General features: G+C 51.0%; 1 protein-coding gene across 1 annotated transcript in view; it reads right to left on the bottom strand.

Moving 5' to 3' along the window:
- Positions 1–16909, bottom strand: part of APOLTP (apolipoprotein lipid transfer particle homolog) — a 177211-nt gene extending 160302 nt beyond the window's left edge. The window contains exons 1-6 of the mRNA XM_021086611.2: positions 16788–16909; positions 9889–9933; positions 7963–8123; positions 3437–3507; positions 978–1143; positions 767–901 (exon numbers count right to left, since the gene is read on the bottom strand). Coding sequence (XP_020942270.2) covers positions 767–901; positions 978–1143; positions 3437–3507; positions 7963–8123; positions 9889–9933; positions 16788–16854 — 645 coding nt within the window. The 5' untranslated portion in view covers positions 16855–16909. The remainder of the gene's footprint in view (positions 1–766; positions 902–977; positions 1144–3436; positions 3508–7962; positions 8124–9888; positions 9934–16787) is intronic.
- Between the last annotated feature and the right edge of the window lie 898 nt (positions 16910–17807).

The following is a 17807-nucleotide window of genomic DNA, read 5'->3' as shown; positions in this document are numbered from 1 at the left end:
GCCAGGCAAAGCAATAAAACTCTTTTTTCTCCTTCATCCAAAACGGTCTCTGTATTTCTATGTGGCACCGGTGGACAGAGGCCAAGTTTCAGTAACACCAGGGCCCCTGAAATGGACGGCAAGGACCAAGGCGAGAGGGGCCCAAGGGGCGACACGGGAGCTGCAGGAACCACCTTCCCCATGGGGGTGGAAGGACCAGGGAAGCAAGAAAGTGCAGTTTGTACAATGGTGTTGATATTATCAACCATCATCTCGCTTGGTTTTTTGTTTGTTTTGTTCTTTTTTTTTTTTTTTTTTTTTTTTTTTTTTGCTTTTTAGGGCCACATCTGAGGCATAGGGGTTAAATTGGAGCTGGAGCTGCTGGCCTACACCACAGCCACAGCCAAGCCAAATTTGAACCTTGTCTGTGACCTACACCACAGCCACGGGCAATGCCGGATCCTTAACCCACTGAACAAGGCCAGGGATCGAACCTGCATCCTCATGGATACTAGTCGGAATTCTTAATCCACTGACCCACAATGGGAGCTCCAACAATGATCATCCCTTATGGGTACAAACGCTTACTAGTTACACAAAACTTTCACCTACCGGCAGAGAGAATAGGCAGCTGGGAAACGAAGAGCGAAGAGGCGCAGGGCAGAGAGGCTGAGAGGCGGAGGGGGTGGAGCAGCAAGTAAAGAGAAACAGAGGGGCCTCAGCAAGAAGGAGAGGGAAGAAGGGGGAACAGACGGGGCGGGTGGGAAGGGTGCCGTCGGGCACTCACCTGCGCAGCGGGCAGGGCCTGGGAGCGCAGGGAGGCGCGCGCCCTGCGCAGGGAGCATCGGGTCAGGTCCTTGGTCTTGTGCAACCCACTTCCGCGCTGCTGGTAGGCGGTGGGACACCGGCCCAGGATATCCACCTGGGCAAGCAGGACGCACTCAGCCCCCTGGCCCCCGCTCACTGGATCACCAACCCCCTCCCGGCTGGGACCTCACCTCTTCGACGATCTGGGGACCACGGGCGCCTGGGCGACCCTGCAGGAGGCTCAGCACGGCGCGCTTCACGTTCAGTGCCCAGCGCGGCTCGGCAAGGCTGGGACAGAGGCGGACCACGCGCCCTGCGCGCAGGATGAAACCCAGCGGCACACGGCCCAGGGCCGCACTGGGGAGATGGGGGGGGGATCAGAAGGCCCCCACCCCCACCCCCGCCAAGGCCCCAGGGCACCTCTTCACTGCCAGGGCCACAGCTGCATAGTCTCCCCTCCCATAGATCTGTCCCACAGGCAGCACCCAGGTACCTCCCACATGGCCTTGCTTCCCAGCAGCCAACTCTGCTCAAAGTTGCCTCTAGCCTGGTGGCCACTTGGATAAAACCTGCCTGTATGGAGTTCCCGTTATTGCTCAGCAGTAACCAACAGGAGGACTGGTATCCATGAGGATTCCAGGTTTGATCCCTGGCCTTACTCAGTGGGTTAAGGATCCGGCATTGCCTGAGCTGCGGTGTAGGTCACAGACTCCTCCAAGCTGCTGTGGGTAGGGCAGCAGGTGTAGCTCTGATTCACCCCGAGCCTGGGAAATTCCCATATGCTGCAGGTGTGGCCCTGAAAAGCAAAAACAAAACCCCCCCACAAACAAAATGAACTACGTATAGGTGTGAACCCAGCATGAAAAATGAAAAGCTGAGCTTTCAAAAGCTTCCTTCACTGAAACGCTTCCCATGTAGCCCGCCTCCCACTCACATTGTCTATCAGGAAACCTGAGGCTCAGCGCAGTGACATGACTGGCTAGGGGACCACAGCTAGGGGACCCAGGCGGGCTCGCTATGGTATCACAGGTCTTGGAAACCCTGAGCTGGAAGGGACTCAGACTCCAGTCTTGTGCAGTTAAAAGTGACTCCCAGACCGGGGGAGCTTCTGGAGGAGGGCCACACAGCACGTCTGGGAGGACTAGGGACCAGAATTCAGCCCAGGCTCTTCCCACCACCCCTCACCTGGGGACATGGGGCCTGTGTGCAGCATCTGCCTGGTGAGGGGATAGGGCTGGTGGGGGGGGTGATTGCTGGTGAGGTGTCCACATTTGCGAGTAGGGATAGACGAGAGAGGTGCCCCCATGGTGAAGGGACACTGCCAAAGCCCCCAAGCCCACCAGCTACAACTGTCCCCACTGGGACCTCTCCGGGAGGTTACCACCCTGCCTTCAGCTCCTAGTAGAGTCTTGGGGGCCTGCTGGAGGCAGCCGGCTGGATGTCAGGCCTGCAGCTAGAGAAATGCTAATGGTGCCCGCCCCTTCTAGAATAGGGGATGTCTGTCTGGTCTCTCAGGGAGCTGACAGCCCTGCCCACTGACTTAGCATTTCTGATGCGGAGCCCCAGGACAAAGGCCCGGCTGCCCCCTCGGGGAGGACCACCCTAAGCCTTTCAGCGGGGATCCATCCACCCCTGGCAGCATCTCCCAGCTGCATCGCACCCCACCCCCCACCCCCCACCCCCACACAAAGGCTTTATTTTTGAACAAATGAATTTGCAATAAAAAAGGAAGAGGAATCTGCGGAGCTGGGCCTGTCTTGAGACTGGCGGCTAGACTGCGCTTTGAGGCCACTGAGGCCACTGTCAGAGAGCCCTGGGAAACAGGCCAGAGGGAGAATTCCAGGCTTTGCTGGGTCACAAAGGGGAGCTTAGCCTGGGAAGGGAAAAGCCCTGGGTCTCCAGGAAAACTCCCGTCTGGGTAGAAGGGGAGGGGCGGAGGAGGGGGAGCAGGCTTCAGGGGGGACCCGGAGAACAGTGCCCCAGAATGTCAGCATGGCCAATGCCCAGTGGGTGCTTGACAGACATCAAATCTAGACCTAGCAGGAGTAATGGGCAGGAAAATACGGGGTACCTTCCTTCCAGCAGGTAAGGGAAGGCCACGTGAGGCTATACGGAATCATTCAAGTCTCCAGCATCAATTCCCAATAGTCCTTGTCAATGGTCTGGTTTGGATGTTTATATGGTCAAGACAAGGATAGAACCCTCCTTGTTTTTTTTTTTTTTTTTTTTTTTGGCGGGGGCACCAGGGGCCCACACTTGCAGTATATAGACGTTCCCAGGCTAGGGGTCAAATTGGAGCTGCAGCTGCCGGCCGACCCCACAACCCCACAACAACGCCAGAATTGAGCCACATCCGTGACCTACGCCACAGCTCACAGCAATGCTGGATCCTTTAACCCACTGAGTGAGGACAGGGATCAAACCTGCATCCCCATGGATACTAGTCTGATGCTGAACCCGCTGAGCCACAACAGGAACTCCCTAGAACCCTCTTGGAACCACAGTCCAAGACGGCATCTTCCTGTTGCAAGGCAGTTGACCTAAGTGGGTTCTTCTCCTACAACTAGTGCACCCAGCACCTGGCAGCCACTGGAGGAGGGAACGGGACGCATATATCCAGCCCCATGGGGAACAAGGCCCAGTATCTTACCTCAGACTCTCTGACTCCTTCAGAATTTCCACCTTGGACCCCAGGATGGATGTCACCTGGAAGTGATGGAGCTGAAACAGAAAGTACTGGGACTTGGCGACCTTGCCCGAAATGTTGCAGGACCACGCCAGCGCCCCCACCACCCACGAAGTCGTTTTGGGGCCCAGCACGATACATGCCAGAGATGAGGCAGAGCGATCTGTCCCTTGAGTAGAAGGGTCTAGGGTGAGGGTTAGACGCTCAACATCTCCAGGGGTAAATAATTTAAACAACTAGTCACCTCTGCTCCCCACTACCTGCCTAAAAGTTCTCACTAGCTTCTGTGGGACTTCAAGGCATCTCCAAGGAAATAAAACTCAAAAAGCCTCTGGCCAAGGTAAGAATTGCCCAACCCAGGAGTTCCCTTTGTGGCTCAGAGGTTAATGAACCCAACTAATACCCATGAGGACGTGGGTTCGATCCCTGGTCTTGCTGAGTGGGTTAAGGATCCCGTGTTGCCCTGAGCCATGGTGTAGGTCACAGACACGGCTCAGATCCCATGTTGCTGTGGCTGTGGTGTAGGCCGGCAGCTGTAACTCCGATCTGAACCCTAGCCTGGGAACTTCCATATGCTGTGGGCACAACAGCCCTAAAAAGGCAAAAGACTTAAAAAAAAAAAAAAAAAATTTGCCAGACCCTTATCATCCCACCTTTCTCACTGTAACTGTCACAATGTTTCTAAGGACGTCCCCACCCCATCAACCTGGCCTATTCCTTCCTGCCCCCCTCCACTTGGAAAGGTATGTAGCCCACTCCTTACCCACTCCTATAGGGGCAACATATGCCCCCAACCAACCAGGAAGTGCATCCAAAGACCCCATGATTCCAACAGGTCAGCAGGTGTAGGGCAAGACCACGCCTCGCTCCCCTCTGTCTTTGGGCTATAAAAACAGACACAACCCTGCGCCCAGAGTCGGCTCTCCCCGATTATCAGGACATCGGCCCACTGTGTTAACAGTGGCTCTTGCCTCCATAAACTTGTCTTTTCTGCACCTTGGTTTAAATCCAGAAAATTCTTTTTCTACCTGCGTGCAGACACCACAACACCTTCTTCCTTTTTTTTTTAGGGGCCGCACATGCAGCATATGGAATTTCCCAGGCTAAGGGGTTGCATCGGAACTGTAGCTGCCAGTCAATGCCACAGCCACAGCCACACCAGACCCCTAACCCACTGAGCAAGGCCAGGGATTGAACCCGTGTCCTCACGGATACTAGTTGGGTTCGTTACCACTGAGCCCCAAAGGGAACGCCTCGAGTATTTTTAGAGCCATTTTGGGTTCTCATAGCAATTCTGAGAAGGTACAAAGATTCCCCATCTGCTCCCTGCACCCCCCATGCACTGCCTCCCCCCTGATCGACATCCCCACCAGAGCAGCAGACTTGTCACAGTAGCTGAACCTACCCTGACACATCATTGTCACCCCCAAGTCCAGCGTTTACGTGGGGGTTCGCTCTTGGTTTTGCACCTTCTATGGGTTTGGACAAATGTATGATGACATGAATCCACTGTGACAGTATCAGCATTTCACTGCCCTACAATTTCACTTTTTCCAGGTAACGCACCCTCACTCATCAGTCTAAAACCCAATTCCCCAGCATGTCCGGGGATGTGACGCACAGCCTGGCTTCTCTAGCGAAGAATACTGTCTGCGATAAAAAAAAAAAAATACCGGCGTTCCCATCATGGCACAGTGGTTAACGAATCCGACTAGGAACCATGAGGTTGCGGGTTCGGTCCCTGCCCTTGCTCAGTGGGTTAAGGATCCGGCGTTGCCATGAGCTGTGGTGTAGGTTGCAGACGCAGCTCAGATCCCACGTTGCCGTGGCTCTGGTGTAGGCCAGTGGCTACAGCTCCGATTGGACCCCTAGCCTGGGAACCTCTATATGCCACGGAAGCAGCCCAAGAAATGGCAAAAAGGCAAAAAAAAAAATCCCTGTTACTATGTATGGTGGTGAATGGTAACTAGACTCATTGTGGTAAATGTTTCACTATATATGCAAATATGGAAGCGTTAAGTTGTACTCATGAAACTTACATATTTAGTGTGTCAAATATACCACAATCTAAAAAGATACTAAGGTGCCAAATACTGAAAAAAAAAAAAAAAAGGCAAAATAAAAAAACCCCAGGAGTTCCTGTTGTGGCTCAGTGGGTTTCACCATGAGGACACAAGTTCATTCCCTGGCCTTGCTCAGTGGATTAAGGATCTGGCATTGCCATGAGCTGTGGTGTAGGTTGAAGATGTGGCTCAGATCTGGCATGGCTGTGGCTGTGGTGTAGGCTGGCAGCTGCAGCTCCAATTCGACCCCTGGCCTGGGAACTTCATGTGCATATGCACTTTGCTGTACAGCAGAAGTTGACACAACATTGTAAATCAACTACAATTATTATTATTAATATTATTTTTTGCTTTTTAGGGCTGCACTGGCTCTTGACCAGGCTAGGGGTCGAATCAGCGTTACAGCTGCCAGCCTACACCACAGCCACAGGAACATGGGATCCAAGCCACGTCTGCAACCTACACCACAGCTCACAGCAAGGCTGGATCCTTAACCCACTGAGCGAGGCCAGGGATCAAACCCGCACCTTCATGGATCCTAGTCAGGTTCGTTAACCACTGAGCCATGAAGGAAATTCCTTACATCAACTACACTTTAATAAACCAAATAAATAAGTGAGACCTCATCTCCAAAAAAATAAAAATAAAAAAGAATGCATAGGAGTTCCCTGGTGGTTCAGTGGGTTGCATTGTCATTACTGTGGGTTCAATTCCTGGCTTGGAAATGTCCCCATGCTGCAGATACAGTTAAAAAAAAAAAAAAAAAAAAAAAGAAGAATGTATATATGTATATAACTAAGTCATTTTGCTATAATGCAAAAAGTAACACGACACTATAAATCAAATATACTTTAATGAAATGAAGTAAATGGGCAGGCATTTCCACTTGCAAGAGCATGGGGGAGTTTCAGGAAAATCTTGGTGAAAAATAACCACTAAGAAAATCCAGCTCAAAATGCCACCTTGTCTAAAACCAGGACAAACACCACGCCTGTACAGTACAAGCCTACCTCATTTTATTTTGTCTTTTGAAGGTTACCTCATTTTACTGTGCTTCCCAGATACTGTGTTTTTTACAAATTGAAGACTTGTGGAGTTCCCGTCGTGGCGCAGCGGAAACGAATCCGACTAGGAACCATGAGGTTTCGGATTCCATCCCTGGCCTCACTCAGTGGGTTAAGGATCCAGCGTTGCCGTGACCTGGCTTGGATCTGGCCCTGCTGTGGCTGGGAATCTCCATAGGCCGCGAGTGCAGCCCTAAAAAGCAAAAACAAACAAACAAACAAACAAACAAATTGAAGCCTCATGGCAGCCCTGCTTTGAGCCAGGCTATCAGCACCATTTTTCCAAAAGCATCTGCTCCCATCGTGTCTCTGTCATGTTTTGGTAATTCTCGCAATATTTCCAACTTTTCCATCACAATTTTATGTGTGATGGTGACCGGTGACCCACAATCTTTCATGTTACCACTACAGCTCACTGAAGGCTCAGATGATTGATTATTAGCCCAGTTTAGCCATCGTATTTTTTAACTAAAAGATGGACATTCGCTAGACACGATGCTGTCACACACTTAGCAGAAAGAGACAATATAAACCTAACTTGGATACGCACTAGGAAACCAGAAAAATCTGTTTCAATATTTCAATATTCGCTCTTTTTTGTTTTTGGGGGGTTCTTGTGTTTTTTTTGTTTTTTTTTTTTTTTTTTTTTGTCTTTTTAGGTCCACAACCACGGCCTATGGAAGTTCCTGGACTAGGGGTCAAATCCGAGTGACAGCTGCCGGCCTACACCCCAACCACAGCCAATGCCACATCTGAGCTGCGTCTATGACCAACACCACAGCTCAGGGCAACGCCAGATCCTTAACCCACGGAGCGAGGCCAGGGATCGAACCCATGTCCTCATGGATAGTAGTCGGGTTCATTACTGCTTTGCCACAATGCAAAGCTTGATTTTGATGGCCTAGACCTGATAGTGCAGTATCTCCTAGGTGTGCCTGCACAAAGGAGCCCCCAGGCCTGGAGACCCCAGCCAGGTCTTGGGTGTCTACCACAGTCTGCTCCTTTGCCTAGAAGGCCTTGCCCTGTTAGACTTTGCTTACCCTGGGACCTGCAGCTTCCCCATTTGTGACTCTCAGTCTTCCCAAGGTCATAGCTTGTTCCCCACCACCCTGTGGCTCTACTTGCTCCAAGGAATACTGTCACCCTTTCTTTAATAACCCCCATCCTTCCCCCACTGGACGTACCATGGTACCTCCTACAACCAATATGGTGCAATGTTCCCACCTTACCCTCTAGAGCCCTCACCTGCTGAATGTGAGATTCCTATATATCAGACAAATGGGACATTTAAGGGGCTGTGGCTTCCGCTTGGCCCTCCCCCATGTCCTGAAGTCAGCAGGACTTCATGCCCAAAGATACTCACCCGTAAGGCCATCTGGCAAGGGCCAAGCACATCCAGGGTGACCAAGCCTTGGAGGCCGAGGCCACTCCCCTCCACCTGGGCGCCCTGCAGGCCAGTGCTGGTGTTGGTGGAAAAGCGATAGGTGTATCTGGTGCCCACGGGGAGGTGGGCATCAGCTGATCCTGGAGGGCAGACAGAGGCCACAGTGTCACCGCAACAATCCAACCCTTTAGGACTCAGCTCTTCCCGGACCAGCTTAGGCATTCTTACTGCCACCACCCTCTCCCATCTGGCCCATGAACTGCCTGACCCAAAGGAGTGAAGAAGAAAATAAAGATGGGCGGTTCCGTCGTAGCGCAGTGGAAACGCATCCAACTAGGAACCATGAAGTTGTGAGTTCGATCCCTGGCCCCACTCAGTGGGTTAAGCATCTGACATTGCTGTGAGCTGTGGTGTAGGTCACAGATATGGCTCGGATCCCACGTTGCTGTGGCTGCGGTATAGGCCGGTGGCTACAGCTCCGATTGGACCCCTAGCCTGGGAACCTCCGTATGCTGTGGGTGCGGCCCTAAAAAAAAAAAAAAAGATGATAATAAATCCTTAATAAATATTGCCCAGTGTTACCATGTGCAAGGCCCTCTTCTAAGAGCTCTACACACATCGGAGTTTCTCAGCCTTGGCAGCAGTAATATCTTGGGCCGTATGATTCTGTTGTGGGGACTTCCTGGGCAGTACAGAATGTTTCGCAGCATCTCCAGCCTCTACCTACTTGCTGCCAACAGCACACTTAGGTGTGACAAGCAAAAAAGGTCTCTAGACATTGCAACATGCCCCTGGGCGAGACAATTGTTACATTTCCACTCCCTTACTGAAGCCTCATGACAACTTCGGGTGGGTACTCATATTTCCTCTACTTTCTGGAGTGGGAAACTCAGGCTCAGAGAGGTTGACTAACTTAGCCCAGGTTGCCCAGCTGGGATCCAAACCTGGGCTGACTCCACCCTTTCTGCCTTGGTGGCTGTCAACAGGGGCAGAGGGGTGGGTTGGGGAGATTAAGCCAATCTTTTTATTTATTTTTATTTTTTTTCAATTCAAGGAATTGATCACATCTGTAGTTGTATAATGATCATCACAATCCAATGTCACAGGATTTCCATCCCACGACCTCAGCACATCCCCCCACCCCCCAACCCGTCTCCTCCGGAGACCATATGTTTTTCAAAGTCTGTGAGTCAGCATCTGTTTTGCAAAGAGGTTCAGCCTGACCTTTTTTCAGAGTCCACATGTCAGGGAAAGCATTTGATGTTGGTGTCTCATTGTAAGGCTGACTGCACTTAGCATGAGATTAAGCCAATCTTTACAGAGCTGGCCAGCCCTCCAGGACTGGAGGTGGTAGGAAGGTGGAGGAGGTGCTCTGGGCAAGTTCTGATGTAGGGATCAGTGTCTGTGATTCTTGAAACTTCTGTTTGGACCAGGGAACCAATTGCAAAACCCAAGTACTCATTATGACACCCCACCCTTCTCCTGGGCTTGCCGTTGACGTAACAGATTCATGTGGGTTTCTTTGCCCTCACATGTATCCGCATTCCCCAAATGCTTCTTCCTACGATCCCCTCATCTTCTCTAACCCAAGATGCAAATAGGATCACTTGGTTAAGATTTTGACTCCACCTGGCAACCATGGGGTAAGGAGAAAAAGCCCCAGGGCCTGAGGGCTGGGAAGGCTTAAGAGCATCTTAAGCTGGTGTGAAGGTTGCTTCTCTACATGCTGATGGCTGGGTGGCCTTGCTCCTCCCGGCCTCTCTGGGAATGTGGGCCAGGCCCCCAGGGGTGTCCTAATCACAGCTTGCAAGTGGTCAGCTCCACCTCCCCCAACCCCAGCCCCGCTCTGTCTCAGGCTCAGGGTCACAGGGAGGGGTGACAAGATCTCCTGAGAGACACGCTCACCTGTGCAGGAAGTCATGCAGGAGGCTGCCTCCCCCACCAACGAGTCTGTAAGGTCCAAAATCACATATCAGAGGGAACTAAGTCGAGGCCAGGAGGAGGCAGGGGACAGCCCCGCCCCACAAGTTCCTGAGCTGCTTGTAAAAGGATGTTTAAGGGTCCCGGGACCAAGGGGACAAAAAGGTCATTCTCACTCTCCTCCCTCCCGGGGGGGGCTGAAGTCACCCCCCTGCCCGCCCCCACCCCACCACAGCCCCACCATCTGCTCCTCTACATCCTGGTACTGGAACCAGCATCCCTCATTGCTCCAGCTGATAACCTGGGATTCATGAGGGCTTCCCGACTTTTACCTCCTCGCCCGGAGTTCTGCGGGTCAGCAGGTGCCGCCAGTTCCATCAGGTCGCCAGCCCTCCCTCCATCCACCCCTCCCTCCATCCAGCCATCCCTCCCTCCCTCCCCCACCTCCACAGCCTTCACTCTAAGCAAAGCCCCACCTTTGTATCAGTGAGACAACTGCCTGGAGCCTCCTAACTACTCCCAACATCCCCAGTTCATCCCCTACAGCTAAAACCTAAATCCAGCCTTGTTGCAGCTGGAACATGGGTCCCAATGGCAGCACAGGTTTGATCCCTAATCCAGAATGTCCACATGCCGCAGGTGCCGCAAAAACAAAACTAAAACAAACCCTAAATCCAATCCTATCATTCCTGCTTAATAGCCCCCGAGTCTCCCCCACCTCCGCTCCCACGCCAACCCACATGCACGTGTAATAAAATCCTTCCCTTGAGAGCAGACCTCCCTCTGCCCCTCATGCCCTATTGGGTCCCACCCCAGCCCTCCAGCCATGCTGGCCCTTCTCCAGCTCAAGGCCTTTGCACATGCTGTTCCCTGCACCTTGCACACTCTTCCTTCTGCTCTCACATTCTAGGCTCCTTTGGGCCTCAGCTTCTAAATCTCTCCCCACAGAGGCCCTTCTGACCACCCCAACCAGAGTGAGTTATCACCTGTCAGTCTATCTTAGCACCTTTCTCTTCATAACTCTGGTAAAATTTTAATGAGTTAATTATGTTGGTTGTCTTGGTCAAAATTGTCAAGAGTTCCCGTTGTGGCTCAGCGGGTTAAGAACCCGACTAGTATCCATGAGGGTGTGGATCCGATCCCTAGGCTTGCTTGGTGAGTTAAGGATCCGGCATTGCCATGAGCAGTGGTGTAGGTCACAGACACGGCTCGGATCCCGCGTTGCTGTGGCTGTGGTGGAGGCCGGCAGCTACAGCTCCAATTCAATGCCTAGCCCAGGAACTTCCATATGCCACAGGTACAGCCCTAAAAAGCAAAAAAAAAAAAAAAAAAAAAAAAATTGTATATCCCACCTTCTGTTTCCTGGTAGAGACTGGAATAAATGAATGAAATGAATGAATATAACATTTACGCAGCGCTTAGAACATGCTATGCACTGTTCCAAACAATTTCTACGTTCAACACCTTCAATCTCCTGACGATCCCTTGAAGTAAGTGAGCCTATTGCTCCCATTTTACAGACAAAGATACTGAGGCTCAGAGACCAAGGGCACACAGTTAGTAGTGGAGCCAGGGTTTGAACCCAGGCACCCTGAATCCACAGCCTTAACCACCACGTGGTGAACTGGAGCTTGGTCCTGGCCCAGCCGCCTCTACATGGATTAAATCATGAGCCCCGGCAGCTGCTGACCCACCAGCAGCGCCCCCCCGCCCCGAGTGGAGTGGAGCTCAGGGTGGAGGCACTCTGTGCTCTGGGAAAACTGGAGGAACAGGGCTTCAGACAGATACTTCGAGAAGATTTTATGTGCCCGATTCTTGCATCTCCTCCTACCTAGAAAAACACTACCATCCTTCCCGGTGGCATCTGCCCCTTGTGACTAGTTGTGAGGCAGGAGGTAGACGGGCTCCAGGGTAGACATTTACAAGCAGCCAGCAACCTACATGACAAGACAGAAGAAACAACAGGCACAAGGCCGGTAGCTGGTACTTGGCTTCTGTGATCTTGTTACACAATGGGGATGACAGCATCCGAAGAGGGGCCGAGCCCTGCTTGGGCGGAACAAAGGGGTCACGTACTCCCCATCCTCAGCATCAGGGAGACCCCAACTACACATGCGCAGAGAGACCCCTGTGGGTCCGAAAGGGCCAGGCCATAATAAGTCTGGATAACCCCCCGCCCCCCCATGCTCGGCTCTGGAATCCATCTTGGCCGAAAGATTCGCACACAGTCAGGGCAGGGCCCTCGATCTGGTCAAGTGTGAACGATGAAACAAGTCAATTGGCCAAAGGAAGACAAAGCCCCGGAAGAACTGTCCCGTATACGCGGTTTCAATCACCTCTCGGGCGCGCTTCTCATCCAGGGGGACACCCTCCCCCCTCACGTCTCCTTTGGGTGTGTATTCCCACTCTGCTTCTGCCTTAGATCAATAGACTGAGACTCTGTATTTCTGCGTCTCCCACCTGCTGGACTGTGTTTCTAACAATAAACTGTATCCCCGTTTTTACAGTCTCTGCCCCCTTGAAACATTCTTGCTTTCGACAGGGAGCAAGAATGAATCAGAGCAATTCCACTGTTAGCCTCTAGCTGGTCTCACGGCCGGGATTCCTGGGTTTCATCCAGGGGGCCCAGGTTCGATTCCTGAGCCGAGAATGACGATCTCGCTTCAAGCCATCACCCGCTGCGGCTTCTCCAAAATCAGCAGGAACTTTCGCGAGACCAGCCACAAACTTTTGCAAAATGTGTGCCTGGTTGCATCCACCTCCCTCTCACCTTTCTCATATACCCAGACATAACTTCCCTCTGCCTCTCTGGGGCGGCATTGTAGGGGTGTGGAAAAGGGAATAAGGAGCTTGGCAAAAGCGAAACCATCTTGGCCGCCACCGTCCTTCTTGGTGTGACCCATAGGAGGGCTCTGAGAAAAACAAAGTCATTAGGACTTGAGAAACTCTGGGCCCCAATTGTTTGGGAGAGAGTCGAAAAATAGCTCAATTGCACTTGAAGATAATCATTAAAGTAACAACGTAGGACATTCTGTACAGCTATACACCTTGCTGTATCCTGCATGGAACTAAAGGTTAACGTAGCAGGTTGGACCCAGAGGCCAGCACTATAAACGCATCTCCCCCTTTCTGTTTGGGATCCATGATTGGGAAGCAATCCCTGTGGACCCGCCAGTGTAATAAAGCTGCTTTTCATCTTTCTCCAGGGTCTGCTGAGGTGATTTCTGGGAATTCTACACCAGCATTTCACAGTCATCTGTGAACGCAGCCACCTCCAAGGGGGAGCGGGGAGCTGGCCAGATAGCTGAGGTGCATATCAAAGGAAGGATTCCATGAGCCCAGACCGCTTTCATTCCTGCTCCCTGCCCTTCGTGGCAAAAACTCCTATATACCCTAGCTCCCCGCTGGCCTCCTGGAGCAGTTTCTCAGGGCTACCCGAGATGCTGTCTCCCCGGCCTAAGTCCTACGTTTGCCCCAAATAAAACTTAACTTTCAGCTTTCACGTGGTGCATTTTTTAAGTTGAACAACATTATCCCGAATGAGTGAGTGAATAAATAATGGGATGGATAGACTAGGAAAGGCAAGACTGAAAGGCTGCAGCAGGAAAGGACGGTATCTAGCTTGGCGCCCTGGTAAGACTCCTAATACCCAATTCCCTTGTCATGTAAGATGCAGAACCACAGTATGAACAGAACAGGCCAGGGACCTCCTTGGGCTGTTGAGGACACTCTCTGGGGAACCCCAGACCTCCTGCCTGGGATGGGTCAGCGTCTCTCCATCCACATGTTTACCCCACCCCTCCCCACCCCCGCCCGCTCGCTCCCAAGCCTCTCCATTTCCACCTGTTGTCACTCCCCATTTGTCCTTGCAGCCACTTGCCTGGATCTTTGCCAGGCACCATCCTTGCCCTCCCAGCACAGCCTTAGCCAGGGGTCCACCTGCGGCCATTTTCATCTGAGGACTTTCCGATAATATCATTTCTATCCTCAAAAGCACTGCTCTGCACCTCCACTGCTCATCCTTACACATGCCAGCCTCTCTAACCCCTTAAAAAACAAAAGCTTTTGCCAAATGGGGGAAAAGTGCACCTTAGACCATCCCAGTGAAACCCTTTGAAATAACAAAACACCATGGGGTATGTGGCAGAGTTTCTTTTTTTTGACCCTGAATGTTTTGGCTCATCCCAAAACATGCTCTTTGCATTAAAGTAAAATATCAATGGATAAAACCACATTTCAAAGACATATAACCCATTCGGTATCGCTTCCAACTTTCCTCCAACTCTCGGATAACGTGGACGCCGGGCACCAAATGCAACATGTTTGTGCATCATCATTAAACTCCCAGTTGAGGAGTTCCCGTTGTGGCTCAGTGGTTAACGAATCCGACTAGGAACCATGAGGTTGTGGGGTCGATCCCTGGCCTTGCTCAGTGGGTTAAGGATCCGGCATTGCCGTGAGCTGTGGTGTAAGTTGCAGATGCAGCTCGGATCCCACGTTGCTGTGGCTCTGCTGTAAGCCAGTGGCTACAGCTCCGATTGGACCCCTAGCCTGGGAACCTCCATATGCCGCCGGAGCAGCCCAAGAAATGGCAAAAAGACAAAAAAATTAAAAAATTAAAAAATAAACTCCCAGTTGTGCACAGACCCAGCACTCCGCGTGTCTGCTCAACCGACAACCTCTCCATCTGCTTCCCCACCAAGCGATACCCAGAGCCGTGATACCTGCCAGCCGTGACATCCAGCGCCCAGAAGTGAGGTGTGTTCTGAGAGCAATCTGCTCCAACCGAGTCTGTCTCTGCTCCATTTCTCAAGCACTTAAAAAGACCTACCTCAATTTTTTAAACCTTTCAGAGAAACAAAGATCATTCAATGATCCTACTAAATCGATGGACCAAGGAGGGGAAAGCACTGAGCACTGGAAGTCGTACATCTTTCCATCCACGTCCTACTGTTTCTAGGGCGAAATCGGAAATGGACTGAAATTCACATCATCTCCACAGCCCAGAAATGCGACCGAGTCTCCAGCTTTCTCAGATGTCAGTTCTGCTCCTTGTTTATTTCTCTGTCCAGTTAACACAGATCACTAAGGCACCTACTGTGTGAGAGGCAAAAAATGCTGACAATACAGCAATTAAAATAGCAGTCCTCCGACCTGCACTGTCTCGGACAGTAGCCACCAGCCCCATGTGGCTACTGGGCATCTGAAATATGGCTGGAGTTCCCTGGTGGCTCAGCCAGTTGAGGATCCAGCCATTGTCACTACTGTGGCACAGGTTCCAGCCCTGGCCCAGGAATTTCCATGTGCCCTGGGTGTGGCTGGAAAAAAAAATGTGGCTGGTATTATGAAGAAAGTTTTCATTTGATGTCATTTTAATGAAACAAGTTAAAGTCATTGGGAAACTTTTCAGTATGTTTGAAACAAGTTAGTGTATGCAAGTAGGTTGTTTGGGTTTTCTTTTTTCTTTTCTTTTTTTTTTTTTTTTTTTTTGGCCACACCCATGGCATAGGAAAGTTCCTGAGCCAGGGCTTGAATCTGAACCATAGCTGCAACCTATACCACAGCTGTGCTAACACTGAATCCTTAAGCCCCTGCACAATGGTGGGAACTCCACCAAAGTAGTCTTTCGACTCAAAATTTGGGGCAATCTAAATACAGATCAAGGGGAGTTCCTGCTGTGGCTCAGCGGAAACGAATCTGACTAGTATCCATGAAGACACGGGTTCAATCCCTGGCCTCACTCAGCGGGTTAAGGATGCTGTGTTGCTGTGAGCTGTGGTATAGGTAACAGATGTGGCTTGGATCCCACATTGCTGTGGCTGCGATGTGAACCTGCAACTACAGCTCCGATTCGATCCCTGGCCTGAGAACCGCCATGTGCCACAGGTGCAGCCCTAAAAAGACAATCAATCAATCGATATATACATACATACACATCAAGGATTTGCAATGAAAATACAGTATCCAGAGTTCCCCCACATGGCTCAGCATTAACAAACCCAACTAGTATCCATGAGGAGGCAGGTTCAACCTCTGGCCTCACTCAGTGGGTTAAAGGATCCAACACTGCCACAAGCTATGGTGCAGGTCACAGACACAGCTTGGATCCTGCATTGCAGTGGCTGTGGTGTAGGCCAGCACCTGCAGCTCTGATTCAACCCCTAGCCTGGGGATTTCCATATGCCATATACCACATGTGTAGCCTAAAAAAACAAACGAACAAAAAAAAAAAAAAAGGAAAGAAAATGAAGTATGAAATTTTTGAAGAAATCCAAATTTAAACATGCTCTAAGCATCAAGCATGCACTGGATTTCAAAGAACATAAAACATATCTCATTAATACTTTCTGTATCAATTACCTTTTCTAATACTTTAGCTATATTGAAAGAAGAACCATTATAGTATTAGTTTCACCTGCTTCTTCTGTACACTTTTTAAATGTGGCTACTTGGAAATTTGAAATTACATATTGGCTTGCATTCTGCTTGTAATGGATCTATCACTGTCCTATAGCTTCCTGCAGCGAAGACAACAGGTGAAAGCTCACGTCCCATCATCACCCTGCATCAGAGTTTCTTAGTATCTTTCGGCAGAGCACCTGGTACCCCAGCAGAGCGCCAAGCATCCTTGCACACGGGCTAGGGAGTTTCAGATCTGGTCTGTTTCCAGAGGAGGTTGGTGGAAGATAGGAGGGAGAGATGAAGGACCGACCTGTCATCTCCCCCTCCTTTTTCCCCCATGAAAAACAAATCCAAGGTGGGAGGTCAGAGCGGCAAAGGGACAGGTAAACAGGCATTTGGCTATTAGAAAAATGCTGCCCCGAGTGGATCTGGGTGGGCGCCCCTTCACCCCAGACAGAAGAGGGTTAAACAGCCTTACTTACTACTGGAAGTCGCTGTCACCAGCACCCAGAGCAGGACCAGACCCAGCAGCCCCATGGATACGGGCATTTGCTGAGGGCCCCGAGGAAGCCCCGCTTCACCAGCCTCTCTCTCTCTCTCCAGAGCAGCTAGAGGAGCCCAGAAAGGAACTTTCTTTCCCAAAGGGGAGGGGGCTCAGCAATCCACCCTCCCAACACCGGAGTCGGGGATGGGAAGGGGAGGAGGGGGGCTTCCAGGGCAAAGACCCAGCCAATCAGAAGCTTCCAATAAAGTTCTTAGCACCCAGGAGGGAGGGAGGGTGCCTCTGACCAATGAGGGGGAAAAAGTCCCTTTTCAGTCTAGGATGAAAAAAAAAGGGGTTGCCTCTTCAAGCCTTGTAAATGGAGCTCTCAGGGCAGAAGGCAGAAGCGGGGTTTGCCTTGTTCTGTGGGTGGTCTAATGTATTTAAGCAAATTTACAATTTTAAAGCAGTAAGTCAGGGGCATTGAATATATTCACAACATTCTATAATCATCACCACAGTCCAGTTCGGAGGGCTAATTTTTGGCTCAGCCTTCCCAATACCACTTTTTTTTTTCCACCTGATAAATACTTGTTAAACTTTAGGAACTCAGTATGAGGCATAAGATACATTTGCTAACAATTTGAAAAATGTCCAGCTTTGACCGGCTTTGACATCTGTCTCACTCTTTCACTCCCAATTTCAGGCTGCCGCGTCTTTGGTTGGGTAGCCAGCAGTGATGGGCTTTTCCACTCTGATGCACTCTTTGGGCTTGGAAGGGTCCCCGAGCCCGGCGATTCTCAGGGAACCCATAGGGTTTCCTACGGGCCACTTGGGCAGCTTCTTCTTCTGGCACCCGCACTGCCGCCCCAGGTCCTTCTGCAATCAACTTCCTATTACAATATCCCAGAGTGGGCAGCTCTGCTCAGTGCTCATCACTTCCTGCAACTGGGCAGACTGGAGAGTCTCTGCCCTAGGGTCTGGCTTCCTCCCCGCTTCACAGTCAGGATTCTGAAGAAAA

Source organism: Sus scrofa, chromosome 3 (assembly GCF_054392235.1).
Source record: "Sus scrofa isolate SSC_HxYL_T2T_F1_AM1 chromosome 3, Sscrofa_HxYL_maternal_Yorkshire_Landrace_v2.0, whole genome shotgun sequence".
Taxonomy (NCBI): Eukaryota; Metazoa; Chordata; class Mammalia; order Artiodactyla; family Suidae; genus Sus; species Sus scrofa.
The sequence above is the reverse complement of the archived record's forward strand: the minus strand, read 5'-3'. Positions and strand labels throughout refer to the sequence as shown.